At 48.1% G+C, this 25,666-nt stretch overlaps 1 protein-coding gene and 1 pseudogene across 4 annotated transcripts in view; one reads left to right on the top strand and one right to left on the bottom strand.

Annotated features, from left to right (window-relative positions):
• Positions 1-453, top strand: part of LOC106587750 (TP53-binding protein 1) — a 39,186-nt gene extending 38,733 nt beyond the window's left edge. For all 4 annotated transcript variants that reach the window (XM_045708993.1, XM_045708994.1, XM_045708995.1 and 1 more), the window contains one exon: positions 1-453. In XM_045708993.1, coding sequence (XP_045564949.1) covers positions 1-197 — 197 coding nt within the window. In that variant the 3' untranslated portion in view covers positions 198-453.
• LOC106587819 (gamma-tubulin complex component 4-like) overlaps positions 443-25,666 on the bottom strand; it is a 26,358-nt pseudogene continuing 1,134 nt past the window's right edge.

A 25,666-nucleotide genomic window follows, 5' to 3' on the forward strand; every position in this document is an offset into this window, starting at 1 on the left:
ACATTCCTGTGGGCAAGTTTGATGTGGTGGTCACAGACCGCACCTGTCCGCCACTGGTTCTGAAGAGTGTGACATCACAGCAAGTACCCATGGTGTCGCCCGAGTGGCTAATCCACAGTCTGATCTGTGGGGAGCGCCTGGGATACCATAGCAACCCCCAATATCGTCATGACTACACATCCCCACCCTCATCCTAATCCGAGCCTCCCTTCGCACAAAGGTTTATTGTAGGTAGAAGATGCCCTTATCCTCAAGTCTGGGATCAGTTTCCCAACTCGCAATCATAACCATTGAGGGATGATATCTGACCCTGTGTCATTGTTTAGGAGCAACTTGTACCTACATACACACTGTCAACCACGTTAAATGTATTGTATCAGTTCTATTGCATGCTACTGTATATAGTTTTAACCTGTCTGTTTTTATGGAATAATAAACTGACTTTCATTTTAATGATGGTTTATTTGTCTGTTTCTTCATGAAAAGGCATACACATTAATGATACAGTATTTACAATATATACAATAGGGTAAGTAACAGAGCTTGTATCAGCCTGTTCTCAAATCGGTTTGTGCTGTATAGCCAACTCATACAGAGCTGGGACCAGGCCAGAGGAACCATACTCTCTTCGTTTCAATGAATATTCTGTATCAAAGATGTTTCAGGACAATGGGGTTATGCAACAACATACTGATTTTCAAGTCCTTCCATCCAACTTGAAGATAAATGGTCTGGAATGCTTGTTACTCAAGACCTCATCTGGAAATCATCCTCCATTTTCTCTCCCAATCAGAAACTGCAAATGAAGGCAAAATACAGGTATCAGTTTTGAGGGGTGTGTAGGGTTAAGTTCCCCCTAGACGCTGATCTTGGGTCAGTTTTGCATTTTCCCCACCAGAGCCGGGCAGCCCGATACCCTCACTATGCAAGTTGCGTAGGGCCCCGCCTTCCCCTCGTGTCAATGTTTACAACTTCGATGAGAGGATGAAGTGGAACCATCCTTCTGGTCACGAAAGGAGAAAACACCATGAGTGAATTGCGGGATCAGCAATCAGGTAAACTTGTGTGCTCTCCTCCAAGTTTCATGTCAGCAAATAACAGTAACGTTAAGTTGATGTGCATCTCTCTCTGTCTGTCTTGCTAACCTTGCTGGGCAGTGCATCTCCTGGTCTGTCTATTGCTTGCCAGCCACTTCCAGGGCTGTGTTCTGTGACTTTGTGCCTGACAAATGTGAGAGTGAAATACAACGGGCAACAGTGTTTTATAAACTGCAGCTCAGAAAAGATAATCGCGTGCACGAAATGAAACTTGTGTTTTCCAGCAGCAACCTCTGTAACAGCCAGTCCAGACAATATATGGGCGTGATGGCACTCGTCATAGGCGCACATCATTTTAAAACAAGACAATGATTATCTAGTCTCTCAGTCAAGGTTTAGTTACAACTCTGGACTAATGCAAGATGGAAAGCAATAGATTGACATTGACTATTGATGTATATATTGGAATTTAAAAGTTGATTATCTAGGCATACTGGGCAATATGGATGCACATCTCTCAGTAATAACCAAGTATTCAGCCAAGCCATAGTATTTTATATTTAAAAAAATGTATAAAAAGGGAATCCGGTTTGAATGGGCCTGATGCAGCTGATAAAATTAATAATAGTATTGTTATCTATAATTTACAGGTGCTATGCTTAAGTTTGTCAGTAGAGGAGATGCTGGATCATCAGCCTGGACGAGCACAGACTCAGTTGATCCACATCCAGCCTCAGCCAGAATTAACACAGACCCAGTACAGCCGTCTTCAGCAAATACTGACCCAGTACAGCCGTCCTCAGCAAGTACTAACACAGACCCAGTACAGCCGTCTTCAGCAAATACTGACCCAGTACAGCCGTCCTCAGCAAGTACTAACACAGACCCAGTACAGCCGTCCTCAGTAAGTACTAACACAGACCCAGTATAGCCGTCCTCAGCAAGTACTAACACAGACCCAGTACAGCCGTCTTCAGCAAATACTGACCCAGTACAGCCGTCCTCAGCAAGTACTAACACAGACCCAGTACAGCCGTCCTCAGTAAATACTAACACAGACCCAGTACAGCCGTCCTCAGCAAATACTAACACAGACCCAGTACAGCCGTCTTCAGCAAATACTGACCCAGTACAGCCGTCCTCAGCAAGTACTAACACAGACCCAGTACAGCCGTCTTCAGCAAATACTGACCCAGTACAGCCGTCCTCAGCAAGTACTAACACAGACCCAGTACAGCCGTCCTCAGCAAATACTAACACAGACCCAGTACAGCCGTCCTCAGCAAATACTAACACAGACCCAGTACAGCCGTCTTCAGCAAATACTAACACAGACCCAGTACAGCCGTCTTCAGCAAATACTAACACAGACCCAGTACAGCCGTCCTCAGCAAGTACTAACACAGACCCAGTACAGCCGTCCTCAGCAAGTACTAACACAGACCCAGTACAGCCGTCCTCAGCAAGTACTAACACAGACCCAGTACAGCCGTCCTCAGCAAGTACTAACACAGACCCAGTACAGCCGTCCTCAGCAAGTACTAACACAGACCCAGTACAGCCGTCCTCAGCAAGTACTAACACAGACCCAGTACAGCCGTCCTCAGCAAATACTAACACAGACCCAGTACAGCCGTCCTCAGCAAATACTAACACAGACCCAGTACAGCCGTCTTCAGCAAATACTAACACAGACCCAGTACAGCCGTCTTCAGCAAATACTAACACAGACCCAGTACAGCCGTCTTCAGCAAATACTAACACAGACCCAGTACAGCCGTCTTCAGCAAATACTAACACAGACCCAGTACAGCCGTCCTCAGCAAGTACTAACACAGACCCAGTACAGCCGTCTTCAGCAAGTACTAACACAGACCCAGTACAGCCGTCCTCAGCAAGTACTAACACAGACCCAGTACAGCCGTCCTCAGCAAGTACTAACACAGACCCAGTACAGCCGTCTTCAGCAAGTACTAACACAGACCCAGTACAGCCGTCCTCAGCAAGTACTAACACAGACCCAGTACAGCCGTCCTCAGCAAGTACTAACACAGACCCAGTACAGCCGTCTTCAGCAAGTACTAACACAGACCCAGTACAGCCGTCTTCAGCAAGTACTAACACAGACCCAGTACAGCCGTCCTCAGCAAGTACTAACACAGACCCAGTACAGCCGTCCTCAGCAAGTACTAACACAGACCCAGTACAGCCGTCCTCAGCAAATACTAACACAGACCCAGTACAGCCGTCTTCAGCAAGTACTAACACAGACCCAGTACAGCCGTCTTCAGCAAATACTAACACAGACCCAGTACAGCCGTCTTCAGCAAATACTAACACAGACCCAGTACAGCCGTCCTCAGCAAGTACTAACACAGACCCAGTACAGCCGTCCTCAGCAAATACTAACACAGACCCAGTACAGCCGTCTTCAGCAAGTACTAACACAGACCCAGTACAGCAGTCTTCAGCAAATACTAACACAGACCCAGTACAGCCGTCTTCAGCAAATACTAACACAGACCCAGTACAGCCGTCCTCAGCAAGTACTAACACAGACCCAGTACAGCCGTCCTCAGTAAGTACTAACACAGACCCAGTACAGCCGTCTTCAGCAAGTACTAACACAGACCCAGTACAGCCGTCTTCAGCAAGTACTAACACAGACCCAGTACAGCCGTCTTCAGCAAATACTAACACAGACCCAGTACAGCCGTCTTCAGCAAGTACTAACACAGACCCAGGTGAAGTACAGGCAGCCTCAGCCAGTTCTAGCACATCCAGAGGTGTACAAGCAGCTCAGACCCTAATAGAACAGTTGCTGCTCCACCAAATGACCCAGCAGATTGGCCCCCAGTCTAACAGACTCTATGAGGACTGAGTTAGTGCACTGAGGTCCATTCAAACCTGGACTGGATTTTTCTTACCCTAAAGACAAGTCTAGAAGAGGTTTCCATTCAGGCTTATTACAGAGACAGCTGTCAAATGGGGAAAAGATTACCAGGAGCTGGCTAAATGGGGAAAAGATTACCAGGAGCTGGCTAAATGGGTTAAAGATGACCAGGAGCTGGCTAAATGGGGAAAAGATGACCAGGAGCTGGCTAAATGGGGAAAAGATGACCAGGAGCTGGCTAAATGGGGAAAAGATGACCAGGAGCTGGCTAAATGGGGAAAAGATTACCAGGAGCTGGCTAAATTGGGAAAAGATTACCAGGAGCTGGCTAAATGGGGAAAAGATTACCAGGAGCTGGCTAAATGGGGAAAAGATTACCAGGAGCTGGCTAAATGGGGAAAAGATTACCAGGAGCTGGCTAAATGGGGAAAAGATTACCAGGAGCTGGCTAAATGGGGAAAAGATTACCAGGAGCTGGCTAAATGGGGAAAAGATTACCAGGAGCTGGCTAAATGGGGAAAAGATTACCAGGAGCTGGCTAAATGGGGAAAAGATTACCAGGAGCTGGCTAAATGGGGAAAAGATTACCAGGAGCTGGCTAAATGGGTTAAAGATTACCAGGAGCTAGCTAAATGGGTTAAAGATTACCAGGAGCTGGCTAAATGGGGAAAAGATTACCAGGAGCTGGCTAAATGGGGAAAAGATTACCAGGAGCTGGCTAAATGGGGAAAAGATTACCAGGAGCTGGCTAAATGGGGAAAAGATTACCAGGAGCTGGCTAAATGGGGAAAAGATTACCAGGAGCTGGCTTTCATAATCAAAAACAACGCTGTGCATTGTTTTTGCTGTAAGCTCTTTTTTAGTAAAGACTACAAAATAATAAAGGAAGGTGTGAATGACTGGTCAAATATCAACACCATTCTGAAACACCATGAGGGTAGTGCTGAACACACAAACAACATGATTAAGTGGAGAGAACTTGATCTGCGCCTAAGTCGGGGACAGACTCTTGACCAGATAAAAATGACAATTTGAGGCTGAAAGAAAGATGGCGTGATGTCCTTACACATTTAATAAGTATCACCCAGTCTCTGGCTGAAAGAAACCTAGCATTCAGGGGTTCATCAGACAAACTCTTCCAACCAGATAAAGGAAACTTCCTAAAAGAGGTTGAATTACTGGCAAAATTTGACCCCGTTAAGGAAAATCATCTCAGGCACCAAGGAGTAAAGCTAGTCGTGTTCATCCCATGTGGAGCACATACTCTAAACATTTGGGCATGTGCAAAACATCTTCACCTTATTTTCAGCTGGCACACAAAGATGGAGTGTTTTGAAGAAACACGTGAACATAACCGAGTGACAAGATGTGAAAGTAGGCTCCAAAGTGTTCATGCAATCAGGTATCAGGCTTCTGAGGTTTGGGAGGCATTACTGGAAGCCAGACAGATGATCAACGATCCTGCGGCCAAAGTGGAGGCGCGAGCACTTGCAGAGGAAGTTGGATCCTACCGCTTGTTGATTTGCTGTATCGTATGGTGTGAGATACTGACAATGACAAACAAGGTGAACAAGCTCCTCCAATACGCCTCAATGCAGTTGGATATCGCAGTGAATTTAATCTCAAATGCAAAGGCCTCCCTCACGACATACCGGGAAACTGGATTCTCTGAGGCCCAGACAACAGCGAAAAGCATTTGTGTAGAAATGAATGTGGAGGCTGTTCTGAAAGAGAAGAGACAGAAACAGCAAGAGGCATTTCAGCTATGATGCTCCTGATGAACCAGTGACTGATGCACTGAAAAACCTTGTAGTCAACTACTTCAACATTGTGGTCGACTCTGCTGTGACATCCATGGATGAGAGATTTGAAACACTCAACCAGGTGAAAACCAAATATGGAGTGCTGCTGAACTTCAGCACTGCCTCTCAGATGTCCAGTGAATCTTTAAAGGCTCAGTGCATGGAAGTTGAAAACACTCTAACCGTCAGAGATGACTGACATCAGTGGAGTGGATCTGGCACACGAGATTCATCTGATCTGCCATCAGATGACTACCTTTGAGCTGCTTTCCTTTCTAAGTGAGAACAACCTGGAGGAACTCTATCCTAACCTTTGGATAGCCCTAAGAATTGCAGTCACCCTACCAGTAACATCGGCAGAGAGGAGCTTTTCAAAATAAAAGCTCATCAAAAGCTACCTGAGGTCTTCCATGTCACAGGAACGTTTGGGTGGTCTGGCCATCATGAGCATTAATCATGACGTGGGGAAACACGTCCTATGATGACATCATTGATGACTGTGCCTCAAGAATGTGCAGAAGAGGAATATTTTGATGGTAAGATTTTAATTCAAATGTTTGGACACTTAGTAACATTTTAAGATTTTATGGCAGAAGTGCATTTGTGTAAATTACTGCTTACATAACTATGTGACATACTTTCTCAATTTCTTCCAGACAGTCCAGATAGACTGGTGCCCATGCTGATGCTGAAAATGCCCAGGCTGTAGAGGGAACCAAAGTTAATCACACAGATGGATAGGTTTTATATGACTATTTTGAGACATATAGCTGCAGCCATAGTCTATAGGCTTATGTTTACATTGTATAGACAAAGCTAATTGTATAATATTGTGAGGACTGGACTCATTACCAGGCAGCAGAGCCAAAGCTCACTGTTATATTTCATTATTTTCTACAATTTCTTATTTATGTTAATGTTCAATTCTCTTAAGATTCTATAGAAAATAAATTCATTAAATATTGTTTTTTATGCATCATTCTGTTCTGTCTAGGTGTACTTATTCTTAGACTGACAGATGGAGCAAACTGTTTTAAAGGGGGGAGGATTGTAGTGGGAGCACTGGGGTGGCAGGTGTGACTGTGGCAATGGCAAATGGTTTACAGGTCAGGTAGGAGGGGCCCTTAGCAGAAAGTTGCTTAGGGCCCCAGGGGGGCAGGACCGGCTCGATTCCCCAAGATTGGTTAAGGTTAGGATTGGTAGAGGGGGAGCTGATCTGCATTGAGGGGTGCACCTCAACCTGAAAGCCTCTTTTGAAGGGAGCATGTAGTGTCATGTGAAGAAAATAGCACAACGCTCTCAGATATTTAGTGCAGCAACATGTCAATCAATGTAGTTCTTAATCAGATCCCTACCTGCCCAGGGTGTAATGTAGTGTCATGTCAGGTCCCTACCTACCCAGGGTGTAGTGTCATGTCAGGTCCCTACCTGCCCAGGGTGTAGTGTAGTGTCATGCCTGGTCCCTACCTGCCCAGGGTGTAGTGTAGTGTCTGGTCCCTACCTGCCCAGGGTGTAGTGTAGTGTCATGTCAGGTCCCTACCTGCCCAGGGTGTAGTGTAGTGTCATGTCAGGTCCCTACCTGCCCAGGGTGTAGTGTAGTGTCATGTCAGGTCCCTACCTGCCCAGGGTGTAGTGTAGTGTCATGTCAGGTCCCTACCTGCCCAGGGTGTAGTGTAGTGTCATGTCAGGTCACTACCTGCCCAGGGTGTAGTGTAGTGTAGTGTCATGTCAGGTCACTACCTGCCCAGGGTGTAGTGTAGTGTAGTGTCATGTCAGGTCACTACCTGCCCAGGGTGTAGTGTAGTGTAGTGTCATGTCAGGTCACTACCTGCCCAGGGTGTAGTGTAGTGTAGTGTCATGTCAGGTCACTACCTGCCCAGGGTGTAGTGTAGTGTAGTGTCATGTCAGGTCACTACCTGCCCAGGGTGTAGTGTAGTGTAGTGTCATGTCTGGTCCCTACCTGCCCAGGGTGTAGTGTAGTGTCATGTCAGGTCCCTACCTGCCCAGGGTGTAGTGTAGTGTCATGTCAGGTCCCTACCTGCCCAGGGTGTAGTGTAGTGTCATGTCAGGTCCCTACCTGCCCAGGGTGTAGTGTAGTGTAGTGTCATGTCAGGTCCCTACCTGCCCAGGGTGTAGTGTAGAGTCATGTCAGGTCCCTACCTGCCCAGGGTGTAGTGTAGTCTCATGTCAGGTCCCTACCTGCCCAGGGTGTAGTGTAGTGTCATGTCTGGTCCCTACCTGCCCAGGGTGTAGTGTAGTGTCATGTCAGGTCCCTACCTGCCCAGGGTGTAGTGTTGTCATATCTGGTCCCTACCTGCCCAGGGTGTAGTGTAGTGTCATGTCAGGTCCCTACCTGCCCAGGGTGTAGTGTAGTGTCATGTCTGGTCCCTACCTGCCCAGGGTGTAGTGTAGTGTCATGTCTGGTCCCTACCTACCCAGGGTGTAGTGTAGTGTCATATCTGGTCCCTACCTGCCCAGGGTGTAGTGTAGTGTCATGTCAGGTCCCTACCTGCCCAGGGTGTAGTGTAGAGTCATGTCAGGCCCCTACCTGCCCAGGGTGTAGTGTAGTGTCATGTCAGGTCCCTACCTGCCCAGGGTGTAGTGTAGTGTCATGTCAGGTCCCTACCTGCCCAGGGTGTAGTGTAGTGTCATGTCAGGTCCCTACCTGCCCAGGGTGTAGTGTAGTGTCATGTCAGGTCCCTACCTGCCCAGGGTGCAGTGTCATGTCAGGTCCCTACCTGCCCAGGGTGTAGTGTCATGTCAGGTCCCTACCTGCCCAGGGTGTAGTGTCATGTCAGGTCCCTACCTGCCCAGGGTGTAGTGTAGTGTCATGTCAGGTCCCTACCTTCCCAGGGTGTAGTGTCATGTCAGGTCCCTACCTGCCCAGGGTGTAGTGTAGTGTCATGTCCCTACCTGCCCAGGGTGTAGTGTAGTGTCATGTCAGGTCCCTACCTGCCCAGGGTGTAGTGTAGTGTCATGTCTGGTCCCTACCTGCCCAGGGTGTAGTGTAGTATCATGTCAGGTCCCTACCTGCCCAGGGTGTAGTGTAGTGTCATGTCAGGTCCCTACCTGCCCAGGGTGTAGTGTAGAGTCATGTCAGGCCCCTACCTGCCCAGGGTGTAGTGTAGTGTCATGTCAGGTCCCTACCTGCCCATGGTGTAGTGTAGTGTCATGTCAGGTCCCTACCTGCCCAGGGTGTAGTGTCATGTCAGGTCCCTACCTGCTCAGGGTGTAGTGTCATGTCAGGTCCCTACCTGCCCAGGGTGTAGTGTAGTGTCAGGTCCCTACCTGCCCAGGGTGTAGTGTAGTGTCATGTCAGGTCCCTACCTGCCCAGGGTGTAGTGTAGTGTCATGTCAGGTCCCTACCTGCCCAGGGTGTAGTGTAGTGTCATGTCAGGTCCCTACCTGCCCAGGGTGTAGTGTAGTGTAGTGTCTGGTCCCTACCTGCCCAGGGTGTAGTGTCATGTCAGGTCCTTACCTGCCCAGGGTGTAGTGTCATGTCAGGTCCCTACCTACCCAGGGTGTAGTGTAGTGTCGTGTCTGGTCCCTACCTTCCCAGGGTGTAGTGTCATGTCATGTCAGGTCCCTACCTGCCCAGGGTGTAGTGTCATGTCAGGTCCCTACCTACCCAGGGTGTAGTGTAGTGTCGTGTCTGGTCCCTACCTGCCCAGGGTGTAGTGTCATGTCATGTCAGGTCCCTACCTGCCCAGGGTGTAGTGTAGTGTCATGTCAGGTCCCTACCTGCCCAGGGTGTAGTGTAGTGTCATGTCTGGTCCCTACCTGCCCAGGGTGTAGTGTAGTGTCATGTCAGGTCCCTACCTGCCCAGGGCGTAGTGTCATGTCAGGTCCCTACCTGCCCAGGGTGTAGTGTAGTGTCATGTCAGGTCCCTACCTACCCAGGGTGCAGTGTCATGTCTGGTCCCTACCTACCCAGGGTGCAGTGTCGCAAGGGTGCAGTGTCTGGTCCCTACCTACCCAGGGTGCAGTGTCTGGTCCCTACCTACCCAGGGTGCAGTGTCTGGTCCCTACCTACCCAGGGTGCAGTGTCTGGTCCCTACCTACCCAGGGTGCAGTGTCTGGTCCCTACCTACCCAGGGTGCAGTGTCTGGTCCCTACCTACCCAGGGTGCAGTGTCTGTTCCCTACCTACCCAGGGTGCAGTGTCAGGTCCCTACCTGTCCAGGGTGCAGTGTCTGGTCCCTACCTGTCCAGGGTGTAGTGTAGTGTCATGTCAGGTCCCTACCTGCCCAGGGTGTAGTGTAGTGTCATGTCAGGTCCCTACCTGCCCAGGGTGTAGTGTCATGTCAGGTCCCTACCTACCCAGGGTGTAGTGTAGTGTCATGTCAGGTCCCTACCTACCCAGGGTGTAGTGTAGTGTCATGTCTGGTCCCTACCTGCCTAGGGTGTAGTGTAGTGTCATGTCAGGTCCCTACCTGCCCAGGGTGTAGTGTAGTGTCATGTCAGGTCCCTACCTGCCCAGGGTGTAGTGTAGTGTCATGTCAGGTCCCTACCTGCCCAGGGTGTAGTGTAGTGTCATGTCAGGTCCCTACCTGCCCAGGGTGTAGTGTAGTGTCATGTCAGGTCCCTACCTGCCCAGGGTGTAGTGTAGTGTCATGTCAGGTCCCTACCTGCCCAGGGGTGTAGTGTAGTGTCATGTCAGGTCCCTACCTGCCCAGGGTGTAGTGTAGTCTCATGTCAGGTCCCTACCTGCCCAGGGTGTAGTGTCATGTCAGGTCCCTACCTGCCCAGGGTGTAGTGTAGTGTCATGTCAGGTCCCTACCTGCCCAGGGCGTAGTGTAGTGTCATGTCTGGTCCCTACCTGCCCAGGGTGTAGCGTCATGTCATGTCAGGTCCCTACCTACCCAGGGTGCAGTGTCATGTCTGGTCCCTACCTACCCAGGGTGCAGTGTCTGGTCCCTACCTACCCAGGGTGCAGTGTCTGGTCCCTACCTACCCAGGGTGCAGTGTCTGGTCCCTACCTACCCAGGGTGCAGTGTCTGGTCCCTACCTGCCCAGGGTGCAGTGTCTGGTCCCTACCTGCCCAGGGTGCAGTGTCTGGTCCCTACCTGTCCAGGGTGCAGTGTCAGGTCCCTACCTGTCCAGGGTGCAGTGTCAGGTCCCTACCTGTCCAGGGTGCAGTGTCAGGTCCCTACCTGTCCAGGGTGCAGTGTCATGTCAGGTCCCTACCTGCCCAGGGCGTAGTGTCATGACAGGTCCCTACCTACCCAGGGTGCAGTGTCTGGTCCCTACCAACCCAGGGTGCAGTGTCTGGTCCCTACCAACCCAGGGTGCAGTGTCTGGTCCCTACCTACCCAGGGTGCAGTGTCTGGTCCCTACCTACCCAGGGTGCAGTGTCTGGTCCCTACCTGCCCAGGGTGCAGTGTCTGGTCCCTACCTACCCAGGGTGCAGTGTGGTCTGGTCCCTACCTACCCAGGGTGCAGTGTAGTGATGCTGGTCCCTACCTACCCAGGGGTGCAGTGTCAGGTCCCTACCTGTCCAGGGTGCAGTGTCTTCAGGTCCCTACCTACCCAGGGTGTAGGCAGTGTCTGTCGGTCCCTACCTACCCAGGGTGCAGTGTCTGTCGTCCCTACCTGTCCAGGGTGGCAGTGTCATGTCAGGTCCCTACCTGCCCAGGGTGTAGTGTAGTGTCATGTCAGGTCCCTACCTGCCCAGGGTGTAGTGTAGTGTCATGTCAGGTCCCTACCTGCCCAGGGTGTAGTGTCATGTCAGGTCCCTACCTGCCCAGGGTGTAGTGTAGTGTCATGTCAGGTCCCTACCTGCCCAGGGTGTAGTGTAGTGTCATGTCTGGTCCCTACCTGCCCAGGGTGTAGTGTAGTGTCATGTCAGGTCCCTACCTGCCCAGGGTGTAGTGTAGTGTAGTGTAGTGTCATGTCAGGTCCCTACCTGCCCAGGGTGTAGTGTAGTGTCATGTCAGGTCCCTACCTGCCCAGGGTGTAGTGTAGTGTCATGTCTGGTCCCTACCTGCCCAGGGTGTAATGTAGTGTCATGTCAGGTCCCTACCTGCCCAGGGTGTAGTGTAGTGTCATGTCAGGTCCCTACCTGCCCAGGGTGTAGTGTAGTGTCATGTCAGGTCCCTACCTGCCCAGGGTGTAGTGTAGTGTAGTGTCATGTCAGGTCCCTACCTGCCCAGGGTGTAGTGTCATGTCTAGTCCCTACCTGCCCAGGGTGTAGTGTAGTGTCATGTCAGGTCCCTACCTGCCCAGGGCGTAGTGTAGTGTCATGTCAGGTCCCTACCTGCCCAGGGTGTAGTGTCATGTCAGGTCCCTACCTGCCCAGGGTGTAGTGTAGTGTCATGTCTGGTCCCTACCTGCCCAGGGCGTAGTGTCATGTCATGTCTGGTCCCTACCTACCCAGGGTGCAGTGTCTGGTCCCTACCTACCCAGGGTGCAGTGTCTGGTCCCTACCTACCCAGGGTGCAGTGTCTGGTCCCTACCTACCCAGGGTGCAGTGTCTGGTCCCTACCTACCCAGGGTGCAGTGTCTGGTCCCTACCTACCCAGGGTGCAGTGTCTGGTCCCTACCTGCCCAGGGTGCAGTGTCTGGTCCCTACCTGCCCAGGGTGCAGTGTCTGGTCCCTACCTACCCAGGGTGCAGTGTCTGGTCCCTACCTGTCCAGGGTGCAGTGTCTGGTCCCTACCTGTCCAGGGTGCAGTGTCTGGTCCCTACTTGTCCAGGGTGCAGTGTCAGGTCCCTACCTGTCCAGGGTGCGTGTCATGTCAGGTCCCTACCTGTCCAGGGTGCAGTGTCTGGTCCCTACCTGTCCAGGGTGCAGTGTCTGGTCCCTACCTGTCCAGGGTGCAGTGTCTGGTCCCTACCTGTCCAGGGTGCAGTGTCTGGTCCCTACCTGTCCAGGGTGCAGTGTCAGGTCCCTACCTGTCCAGGGTGCAGTGTCAGGTCCCTACCTGTCCAGGGTGCAGTGTCTGGTCCCTACCTACCCAGGGTGCAGTGTCAGGTCCCTACCTACCCAGGGTGCAGTGTCTGGTCCCTACCTGTCCAGGGTGCAGTGTCAGGTCCCTACCTGTCCAGGGTGCAGTGTCAGGTCCCTACCTGTCCAGGGTGCAGTGTCAGGTCCCTACCTGTCCAGGGTGCAGTGTCTGGTCCCTACCTACCCAGGGTGCAGTGTCAAGTCCCTACCTGCCCAGGGTGTAGTGTCAGGTCCCTACCTACCCAGGGTGCAGTGTCTGGTCCCTACCTACCCAGGGTGCAGTGTCTGGTCCCTACCTGTCCAGGGTGTAGTGTCAGGTCCCTACCTGTCCAGGGTGCAGTGTCAAGTCCCTACCTGCCCAGGGTGCAGTGTCTGGTCCCTACCTGTCCAGGGTGTAGTGTCAGGTCCCTACCTGTCCAGGGTGCAGTGTCTGGTCCCTACCTGTCCAGGGTGCAGCCAGGTCAGCCAGGTCAGAGTTGATCTGGTGGTTTCTGACGCCTGACAGGATCTTGAAGAGCAGGAAGGACTGACGACTGAAACCCTGAAATTACAGATGAAGTACTTCATTGTTTGCATTGGCCATTTAGCTAGCACCAACGATTACAAGCAATTACTATAATATAAGCGTGACAATGGGTGAAAGGTTATTGTTAGCCGTTCTAGCAGACAGCCTTACCTTGACCAAGATGTCCAGTTGGGCTGTTCCTCTCTCATCCAGCGGAGCCACGTTCTGGCTGACCAATGAGCAGAAGTTATGACACAGCTCCAGGATCTCATTCAGACAGTGGAACACCTGGGGTAGGAGAGAAGACATTGGACGAAATTCAAAAATGAATGGGAAACTATAGCTAAGTGGTCATTCAAGGCTGAATCCTAATTTGATAGTGTTGTTCATCTCCAACTGACAACAATGCATGATTAGCACACAACGCGCAATAACACCTTCAAGGTTGTCTTCATTTCAGTCGCATTGCGCCATTGGGTCAGGTAAGTGGTTACCTTGTCAGGAACCATATCAAAGTGACATGGCAATCTGATCATCTGCATAACGTGACTGCAATAAAGAAGATGTTGAAGTGGCCTTAAATTACTGCAACATTGTATTCATGTCAAATGCTAATAAATTGAGACGCTAACCGGCTTGAGCAGGATGAAGGACTGTGCTAGCAGATTGCTAAGGAAGTGGTCGTGGGCCAGCCGGATGCTCTCAAAGTCTCTGGTGGAGTTGATCTGCTGCAGCAGCTGAGAGAACTGAGACTCCAGCACGTCCACCTGAGGGAGGAGGAGGAGAGAGAGGAGCAGCACAGCCATGTTACAAATATGGCACCAACAACAAGGTCATTCATAGCCTGGTCCTAGAAATAGATGTGTTGTCTTGCCAACTCCTATGACCACCTTTGAGCTGGCTATACAGATATGGGACCGGTTTAACAAAAAGAGGGCCTGAGCAGCAAAAACAAATGTGCTTTGTAGTTGTAGAACAAAGAAAGGAATGCTTGTTTGCATGAATATGGCCATGGTAAACTGAGTGTGGTGCATTGAGCCTCTGAAATGCCCTCCCCAAGCTGAATATGAACAGGTAAAAACACTATACAGTCTTGTCTTTACTACGACTCTATTCTTCCAAACAGACCAGATGTACTGTACAGTACTTAGTCTTTAGATGTACAGATGACACGGGGTTGTGTTTCCGTGTGGCTCAGTTGGTAGAGCATGGCACTTGGAAAGGCAGGGTTGTAGGTTTGATTCCCACGGGGGACCAGTATGAAAACGTATGAACTCACTACTGTAACAGTGTCTGCTAAATGACAGATGTCATTTCCTGTAGATATAATCACCTGTAGGTAGTACTGCAGATTGTCCACCAGGAAAGCCATGTGGTTGCGTAGCCTCCACTTCACAGCGTCTGTCTGGTTGGATTTGAGGTGTTTCCTCTGCATCTGTAGAGCCCAGCAGTGCTGCAGCTCAGACTGCACCCGCCGTACACTCAGCAGGTAACGAAATATCACATTATACCTGGGGGACGGGACACGGTCGTGGATATCACATTATACCTGGGGGACGGGACACGGTCGTGGATATCACATTATACCTGGGGGACGGGACACGGTCGTGGATATCACATTATACCTGGGGGACGGGACACGGTCGTGGATATCACATTATACCTGGGGGACGGGACACGGTCGTGGATATCACATTATACCTGGGGGACGGGACACGGTCGTGGATATCACATTATACCTGGGGGACGGGACACGGTCGTGGATATCACATTATACCTGGGGGACGGGACACGGTCGTGGATATCACATTATACCTGGGGGACGGGACACGGTCGTGGATATCACATTATACCTGGGGGACGGGACACGGTCGTGGATATCACATTATACCTGGGGGACGGGACACGGTCGTGGATATCACATTATACCTGGGGGACGGGACACGGTCGTGGATATCACATTATACCTGGGGGACGGGACACGGTCGTGGATATCACATTATACCTGGGGGACGGGACACGGTCGTGGATATCACATTATACCTGGGGGACGGGACACGGTCGTGGATATCACATTATACCTGGGGGACGGGACACGGTCGTGGATATCACATTATACCTGGGGGACGGGACACGGTCGTGGATATCACATTATACCTGGGGGACGGGACACGGTCGTGGATATCACATTATACCTGGGGGACGGGACACGGTCGTGGATATCACATTATACCTGGGGGACGGGACACGGTCGTGGATATCACATTATACCTGGGGGACGGGACACGGTCGTGGATATCACATTATACCTGGGGGACGGGACACGGTCGTGGATATCACATTATACCTGGGGACGGGACACGGTCGTGGATATCACATTATACCTGGGGGACGGGACACGGTCGTGGATATCACATTATACCTGGGGGACGGGACACGGTCGTGGATATCACATTATACCTGGGGGACGGGACACGGTCGTGGATATCACATTATACCTGGGGGACAGGACACGGTCGTTATGCCATGGACTCATCCTACATCTGCCATCAGTATGACGCAACAGGAACCAGGCTTCGTCGGACCAGGTAATGTTTTTCCACTCCTCAGTTGTCCAGGGTTGGGGATGGCGCGCCCACTGGAGCCACTTCTTCTTGTTTATAGCTGATAGGAGTGGAACCCAGTGTGGTCGTCTGCTGCAATAACCATCCGTGACAAAGATCGGCGAGTTGTGCGTTCCGAGAAGCCGTACTGCAGACCACTGTTGTACTGCGCCGTTATTTGCCTGTTTGTGGCCCAACTGTTAGATTGCATGATTCTTAGCATTCTCCTTCAACCTCTCTCATCAACGAGCGGTTTTTTCCCACAGGACTGCCGCTGACTGGATGTTTTGTGTTTGTCGCACCATTCTCTGTAAACCCTAGACACTGTTATGCCTGAAAATCCCATTCTGAGATACTGGATCCGGCGCACCTGGCACCAACGATCATACCATGCTCAAAGTGCCTATTCTAACGTTCAATCCAACAGTAACTGAATGCCTCAATGCCTGTCTGCCTGCTTTATATAGCAAGCCACAGCCACGTGACTCACTGTCTGTAGGAAAGATCCATTTTTGTGAACGGGTGTGTACCTAATAAACGGGGAGTGTAATGTTAAAATATTCCATTGTCTGTTTGCACAAACATTTGCTAATGGATATCACTTCATGTTAAAAGGTAGAGTCAGCAATGCACAAAGTAAAAAGCAATATCGTGTCGATTTCCACAACTACCAAGAGCATTTAAGCACGAGGCTAAACTTCTCCACTGTTACGGGTCCTGCAGCGATCACATTGGGCCCTGGTCAAAAGTAGTGCACTACATAGGGAATAAGGGACCATTTGGGAGGCAGGCGTTACCTGCTGTACAATACTCACTTCTCCAGAACGGCAGGGGTGAAGAGGATGTGCAGGGGCCACTGGACCTTGTAGGCCAAGCCCAGAGCAGCCCAGCCCGTAGGGGGCACCTCCCTGGGGGAGGACTCCTGTGGGGGAGTGGCCCCTTCCCTGGTCCCTGTGGCATCTGAGAACACAATCATACCGTTAGCCACAGGATGGCTCTACACCAGAGTATGTCAGCAGAGTTGAGCGGTTTGAAATCTCACTCATCGCTCACAGAACAGTCTTTGTTAACCACCCTGCCGCCAACATCCTTTCAACTGCTCTGCTAAAATGTAAAAATTAAAACGCTCACAGGAACAAACAAATAAAACTGCTGCTCCAAATTCACTCCATTCATTTTTTGGTTAAAAAGAAGTTAACAAACACCCCATATACTTCTGTGACTATGTACCATTTGTTTTTGTAGTAGGCTGTTATAGAAGCTTCAACATAGGCTACTAAACAAGGACCTACCTAGGTGATCGGTTGTGGCCAATGTGTTAAAAACAAAAAGCTTTTTCTCTAATCTATTGATGATCAGATACGTCAGTTATAACTGGTTCTGTTGAACTCACATTTTACACTTGATAGACAACTTTAGTAATGTTACAAACTTAGACTATTTTTTAACAATAGCCTACATAGAAACCAAAACGTCTCTGTTGCTGCTGCATGGCCCCATTGGTTGTCTTGTCATCAATTATACGGCCTGTGACATTTCTTGGTCGACTCATATCAACATCTAGTGGTGGGGTAGGCTAAATAAATACAACAGAATAGACCTTAATAAAAGAACAGTGATGAAGGAAATTAAAGATGGTGGACAGAGCACGGCCAGAGGTCGTGGCTGAACGGTACCGGAGCGCAATTGGGAGAGAAGGCCAACGATCCTACATGTTCTTTCATTTTAAATTCCACACACTCCATTCCTCTCTCCACTCTGCCCACATCCTCTGATCCACTCCATCACATTGTTCACAAGATGGCACACACTGGGTAGAAGACATAGAAGAATGGATCATCCCAAATAGCACCCTATTCCCTATGAAGTGCACTACTTTTGACCAGAACTTTGTGAAAAATTGTGCACTATTATGTGGATTAGGGTGCCAAGTTCAATAGCCTTCTTTTCTCATCTGCTTTCCTTCAGGTGACTTCCCAGTACACATCCATCAGATTGCCTTCTCCCATCTGGTGTTCCCAGGTTATAGCAGGAGAGATGAAGGAGAGATGACCAAGACAGGCAGGCATAGACTGTCTTAGTTAGCCACCAGATGGCAGCAACTGGTTATAGGAAAATATACTGTAGCACACAGCCGCAGGTCCCAAGATGTTCCTTACCCCTTCCCCTTGGCCCTGACCTTTCCATATTTACAGATCTGAATGAGAAGTGTCATGGTGGACCTTCCGCCATATTGCTTACACATTACAGATCTGTAAACATGGAAGAGTAAGTTAGGGCCATGGGGTAGTAGGGAGCAGACCTGTCTTCAAATACTATTTAGGGTATTTCAATTACATTCAAAAGACATTTCAAAGTAAATCTTTTCTTTGAAAATACAACTAGCTGAATATTGGAATGCATTTGGAACTACACTTAATGTACTGGCATGTATTATAAAATACACTGAAAATAAGCATTTAAAAAACAAATACTCAAATAAACATGTACTGAACCCAGGTCTAGTGGGGAGTGAAAAGAGAACTCTAAGCAGCTCTAGTTAAACATACAGTTAGATCTCCTAGTGGAGGGTTTCTGCTCCAATGAAAAGCCATTCTGAGGAACAAACCTTTGCTCTCCTTCCCCTGGTAGTCGATGGTGAGGTGCAGGAGAGGCAGGAGGTTGTCGTCGTCCAACAGCACCTTGTGGGCAGCTTGCTGAAAGGCCACATTTACGTCTGTGGAAGGAGGGGTGGAGAAAACAGCCACGGTTAGATCCAAAGAATAACTGCAATAGACATGGACCTGTTCATATCCTTCTGTACGGCATCCTTCCTTCCTTGGAATAACAACGATCAGAAATGATTGTTTTGGTGAAAGATATTTACTGGAACCCCTACTTTGACCTAGCCACAGTGTTAGATCAGTGATCACTTCAAGGAAGGGAGGAAGTTAGGATCCAGTTTAAGCTGCATTTTTAAGTATTCCAACAGGACCATGGTTTGTGATTGAATAAAGGGGGAATTTTCCATAAGATGAAGTTGGCCCTTAGGAGGTAGAATGTGCTATCAAGTTTAGATGTCTGTTAGAGTAAACTGATACTGGACCTGTAAACATACCGTGTTCAGTGACAGCCGTGGGCAGGGTCTTGAGCATGTGCTGAGCGTGGTCAATGAACACCTGGTACAGCTCGCCACGGCCCAACAGGTAAAAGTCCTTTATGATCTACAGGGAAAGAGAAACGGCGTGTTTGAGGGGTCAGTTTTAACAAGGCGAGGCACAGAATCACTCATCTTGATCACATAAGGAGTAGTTATTTGAGATGCAAGGGGATTTGTAGATAAGTGATTCTGAGCAGTCAGACAGCAATGTAGTCGAGCTCAAACATGACCACTAACAATCTGAAATCAACTGTAAACTGTCACAGCTAGATAGTCCAAATACAAACCTTCAGTTGCCCCAGGAGATCAGATTCCTCCACCATTAATGTCCACAGGTGCTGCAAATAGAAGGATACATTCATTCATCAACTGTTGATTGGATTCACATACCGATGACTAACGTATGGAGTTATTGAGATGAATGGGACCCTAATGTCAACTGAATAGAAGAACAGGACCTTTTTGTCCAGCTGATAGTGGGAAGTTGCAGCAGACATTACAAACACATATCTGACATTTCCTCAGATTGAAGTGTGAAGCCCACCTCTGCCACGGTGCTGCGGATGCCGTCTATGAGGTTCTCAAAGTCCACTAGGCTGAAGAGGGGCTGCTGTTTGAGACGGTGCAGCTCTGTAGCAAACATGTCCTCCTGGTGCTTCAGTATAGAGCCTGGAAACAAACACACAGAGGGAGGAAAACATGATCCATCAAATCTTCCAAAATCTTTCATTCCAAGTTGAAAGTGGATCTCCTGAAGTGATATTGTCGCAATATGTTACATTGAAGTAGTGCTCGGCGAGATAGTTTGGTGTTTTTGTTGATGTTTATAGAGAAGCGTAGCAACCAAAGCAAACCAAATAGATGCCAAAATCTGCAATAATGCTAATGGTGCTTACCTGAGTGAGGGTGAAAAGACAGAAAACGCTCCCTTTCTCCTCCCTCTACTGTTTCCCTACTGTAGCTAAATCATGAACAAGTCAACGTGAAACGTAGCCACAGCTAATAACGAAGGTACATGTGTGGACCAGGTTCTCACCAGCTCTGGACGGGCTGTGGTTGTGGTTCTCAAACATCTGGACGGACTCCCCCACAAAGAGGATCTTCTCAGCCACGCGGATGAGGACGTAGGAGGGCAGCATCTCAGTCCGCAGAGAGAACTGCTGCAGGGACGGAGCCAGCATGTTCTCTTCCTCTATCAGCCTCTACAACAGAATACAGACAACAGCATCGTTCATTAGGGCACGCAACGGAAAACATTTTCAAACAGAAAACGAAACTGAGCATGTCTTATTGGACCAGTCTGGGTACTAACTCCCTGTTTCAGTTAGTTTTTCCCTGCTTTGTGCCTTTATGAACATGACCCAAATCAGCCTCCTGTAACTGACTGGAAGTACATACACATGACTTTTAGATCTTATCCATCCTACAATCTTTACTCTAACAGTAGTGGTGCAAGCTTTACACTAACGCTAGCACTTCAAATCCAAGTGGACAGATTAAGTGCCAAGGTATGACGTAGGATGAAATTACCCATAGACACTGATCTTAGGTCAGTTTTGCCTCCCCACCCGATATTTAAGATTAGGATTTGGGGGGAAGATATAAACTGAACCTGAAGCTGTGCCTAAGGGAAACTTCTACCCTCCATCTCACTAGATTCTGTAGTTCTCTCAGCTGGAAACATGGATGCAATTGCCAATAGATGCTGATTTAGAATCAGTTTTGCCTCTTACCTTAGATCAGCCAGTTAAGATTTGAGGAATATAAAAGCTGATCCTGAATCTTAGCATAAGAGCTCTCACCAGGTCCTGTAGTTCTTTCAGGTCCTCCTCGTCCTTCCTGGTTGGCGGCGGCCCCTCCAGCGCTGGGCCCCTGCTTCACATAGAAATCCTCACTCTGGTCCAGCAGCAGACCGTGCAGCATCCACGCCGCCAGCTGCTTGTACATCACCCCGTGGCACACCGCCAGGATCCTGAGTAGACAGACAGACAGCAGAGAGATCCTTTATGTTGTGTTGCCCTATGAAACACCAGCCAGGTATCAGTATAGATTCAAGTGTTTATGTGTAGGAGGAGATGACATGTGTCATGGGAATCATTTATCCAGGGGTGAAATAACAAATTTAAAAAAATACACCCCGGGATCTTACCATTGTAAAATCACAGAGAATTCAAAACCCCCTTCAGGTTTTGCCTGGAAATATGACATGCATATTTCACTTTGCAGCATCAGTTTCAGGATGACACCACACATGCAGCATAGATCCAAGTAATAGCATAAACAACAAAGCTTCTATAAGAGGCTAACTTAACTTTTTCAATCAAAGTGGTGGCCGTAACTTACTTCTCCAGGGCCATGCGTACGGGGGCAGACCTCCACAGCTGTGCTTGTACACCGTCTCCAGGATCTGACAGCCGTGGATCTAATTAGGCCAGACAGGATATGACCTCATTTCCATATTCCACACTAATTGATTCAACTGTGCCTACCCATGATGCACTCTGCCCTGAGCGCTGTGACACCTTTGTGCCCCTGTAGCACCGCAGCCACCATTATGAACTTTAAATTGGGAGAAAGATGGTACTGTTACAGAAACATTCTAAACTAAGGCACATCAGAAATGTGTTGACCTTTAGACTTTGAGAAGATAAATAGTATTTGGAGAGCGCTATGGGTGTATGAAAAGTGCTTAATGAGTGTCTTAAATCATTTCCTCCAAAGTAATTGTGTTTGTGTGATTTCTCAGTCATATCAGAAGGAGAGTGAATACTTGTGTCTCCATTGTAATGCCCTTACCTTCTGGGACTGTATTGTCTCATCTCTATTGTAATGCCCTTACCTTCTGGGACTGTATTGTCTCATCTCTATTGTAATGCCCTTACCTTCTGGGACTGTATTGTCTCATCTCTATTGTAATGCCCTTACCTTCTGGGACTGTATTGTCTCATCTCTATTGTAATGCCCTTCACCTTCTGGGACTGTATTGTCTCATCTCTATTGTAATGCCCTTACCTTCTGGGACTATTGTCTTGTCTCCATTGTAATGCCCTTAACCTTCTGGGACTGTATTGTCTAGTCTCCACTGTAATGCCCTCACCTTCTGGGACTATTGTCTTGTCTCCACTGTAATGCCCTTACCTTCTGGGACTATTGTCTTGTCTCCACTGTAATGCCCTTAACCTTCTGGGACTGTATTGTCTCGTCTCCACTGTAATGCCCTTAACCTTCTGGGACTGTATTGTCTAGTCTCCACTGTAATGCCCTCACCTTCTGGGACTGTATTGTCTAGTCTCCACTGTAATGCCCTTACCTTCTGGGACTGTATTGTCTAGTCTCCACTGTAATGCCCTTAACCTTCTGGGACTGTATTGTCTAGTCTCCACTGTAATGCCCTTAACCTTCTGGGACTGTATTGTCTAGTCTCCACTGTAATGCCCTCACCTTCTGGGACTGTATTGTCTAGTCTCCACTGTAATGCCCTCACCTTCTGGGACTGTATTGTCTAGTCTCCACTGTAATGCCCTCACCTTCTGGGACTGTATTGTCTAGTCTCCACTGTAATGCCCTTACCTTCTGGGACTGTATTGTCTAGTCTCCACTGTAATGCCCTCACCTTCTGGGACTGTATTGTCTAGTCTCCACTGTAATGCCCTCACCTTCTGGGACTGTATTGTCTAGTCTCCACTGTAATGCCCTCACCTTCTGGGACTGTATTGTCTAGTCTCCACTGTAATGCCCTCACCTTCTGGGACTGTATTGTCTAGTCTCCACTGTAATGCCCTCACCTTCTGGGACTGTATTGTCTAGTCTCCACTGTAATGCCCTTCACCTTCTGGGACTGTATTGTCTAGTCTCCACTGTAATGCCCTTAACCTTCTGGGACTGTATTGTCTAGTCTCCACTGTAATGCCCTCACCTTCTGGGACTGTATTGTCTCCACCACCACCATAACAGAGGGAAACAGCAACTGAAACTGGAGAAGAACAACATGATTACATAAAATGACTAGGGTATATTGTTATATTCATATTTTATTTCCTAATTCCATTCATGACATATTGAAAGATACTGTGGTTCTTGTGACTGTAGGTGTGAAAGTTCACATTTAAAGATGGAATCCGCATTAGGGGAAACAGCACCACTGTCTGGATTGGATGCTGTGGATGAAATCCAGCACTTGTAGAAAGAGGAAATTAGGAATATATGTATAATTAGTTAACTACATGTACAGTACATGTGAGCGAAAGTAGCAGTGGAAGTATTTTTGTCCGTTAGTTTACTCCAATCAGGGGAGGGGTGGAAGGGTGGCAGCGCCACTGTACACCCCCAGCACCTTTGTTATTGTTTTTGTTTTGTGGATGAAATGGAGGTGAGGTGCGTCGAGCAGCGTGGTCAAAGAAAATAAGTGCAGTACATATTGTTCTGTTTTATCACGTGTGCAATGATGTTCGAGGGGGAAAACAGTGTTTGTAGCTTGCAGTAACTTTTTTGTTGTTGTAATATCCTAAACTGTTTCACCATTAAGGATTCCAGCTTTAAAGGTCTAAAACAATTAATTCTACTTCAAATGTATAACAAGCAAATCTAAATCAGCGAAACTAGTAAAAACAGTAACTGGCATTACCTGATCCAACATATAATTCACATGAGATATGGAGAGATGCGGGTCACCAAGAAACTGCAATGAAGAGGACAATAGTGGGATTGATTATGAATGTGCATTGTATTAATTAGTGCTACAATGCATTTTGTAAATGATCTTCGCTACCTCTTGTTCGAGGTCCAGGAGAGCCTGTCTATAAGGCTGTAGCATGGAGTCCAGTCCTGTGCAGAAAGCCCGCAGGTAAACCCCATTGAGTCCAGCCTGGTTTGTCTGAATGGAGTGGTGCTCCTGCAAAGTACAATCAGAGCTTGTTAAGACTATAGTATTTAGCTATATCTGATTAGTATTTGCGGTAATACTAGTACATCTCAATCTAAAAAACAACAACACATGGCACTCGCTCTAAAGTTGGTTTAGATTCATTGTCACCGACTCTCACAGAATTTAACCAGTTAAATCAGGATAAAAAAATATAAACCTATCTAAGGGCTGGTTTCCCGGACACAGATTAAGTGTAATTCTGCACTAAAAAGCATTTTCAATGGAGATTCTCCATTGAGTTGGCTTTTTAGTCCAGAGAGGTATACCACGAATCAGGTTTGAGGAGTTAGCAAAGTAAATTTGTTCAACTTGGAATAACCGGTCAGATGAAAGAGGCTCACCTTTTAGCCAGGTAAATTTCTATGGCAATGAATCCTTCAGAACTAACCTGCTCTGGGGTAGGCTAACTCAGGGCTTACTATATTTATCCTGAATAAAGTGTCTGATGCCACGTTCAAAACAACTACAAACACGGCTCAATATGAGGTAAAATCATGACGTCAGTGATCTAAGGTTGGAAAGTCTGACTTTATGAAAAAGGCCCGAGTTGGAATTCTGAGTTGGATGATCATTCAAATCGATTTTTCCCCAGTCTGAGCTAATTTCTTTCTAAATTCCCAGTTGTTTTGAGCGATTAAATATGTAATTAATCAAACATTTGTGTAAAAAATAAATAATATTAAAACACCCATCACATTACACATTTAGTAATGACAAGATACATTTGAAAGTTCACCCACAGTAAAACTTTGGCATGACTAAAAAACATTTTTACTTATAGGATTGGGGGAAAAAAGGTGCTTGAGTGCATTGATAAGCACACCAAAGCACATCAAAGACAGCATTATTAGCCTATTTCACATCATAGCCTGCTGAATTTGCAAGATAATTAACATGAAAGATAAGTTTCGGCAAAAATGAAAATGTGGCACTGACTCTCCCATGGATTGATGTTTCAGCATTGTCTCAATGAAGAGTTTGGCGTTCGACCAGCAACATGCGACATGCACGTGTAGTTACATGCCGGCTAGAGTTAGCGGCATGTGGACAAGCAACATCCACGTTGTAGTACTGATGAAGTCTGAGCTGGAATGTGAAGTTAATTGAAGCTGGCTAGTTTTATAAAAGCCTGAGTAGATCGAGCTTCAATCGTAGTTTTCCTCAAGTCCTCACCTTATCAAAAAGTAAGAGATATGCAGGGAGAACATTGGAGAAGAAGGAACCCCAGATATCCTTCAACAATCTCCTCGCTTCCAAATCAGATCACATTTTATTGGTCACATACACATTTTTAGCAGATGTTATTGCAGGTGTAATGAAGGACGTGAGAAGAGGAAAACGCTTTTGGCACTCCATCTTCTGGGTATTTATCTCACCTGCTGGTGGCCATGGCCTGTGTGTTGCTCTATGAACTCTGTGAAGCGAATGTAATCGGATCCCAGTTTGCAGAGGCGGTTCAGGACACTGGCCTCACTGGGATGGAGAAAGGGCAGGTCCTGAGAGACCTACAGGAGTAGCAGAGGTTCAGTTAACCCCTTACTCATAACTCCTTAACAGTGCATTCTTGAACTACGGTTCAGTTAGCTATATGTACATCGTGGAGTTGAGAAAACTCGGCTAAAAGGTTCAGTAGGATGCATGTCACACTTACCACCAGTCACTAAACAGAACTATAGTGAAGTGTACATACAGCAACAATAGAAGAAAAACGAGTGATGGGTGCCAACAAAGGCAGAAAATAAAACAATTCATAAGGTTACTAGCTAGTTGCACTAGCTAGCTAGTTGAGAAAAAAAAAGATTATCATAGCTAGCCAGC

The sequence above is a fragment of the Salmo salar genome, chromosome ssa26 (genome assembly GCF_905237065.1).
Source record: "Salmo salar chromosome ssa26, Ssal_v3.1, whole genome shotgun sequence".
Taxonomy (NCBI): domain Eukaryota; kingdom Metazoa; phylum Chordata; class Actinopteri; order Salmoniformes; family Salmonidae; genus Salmo; species Salmo salar.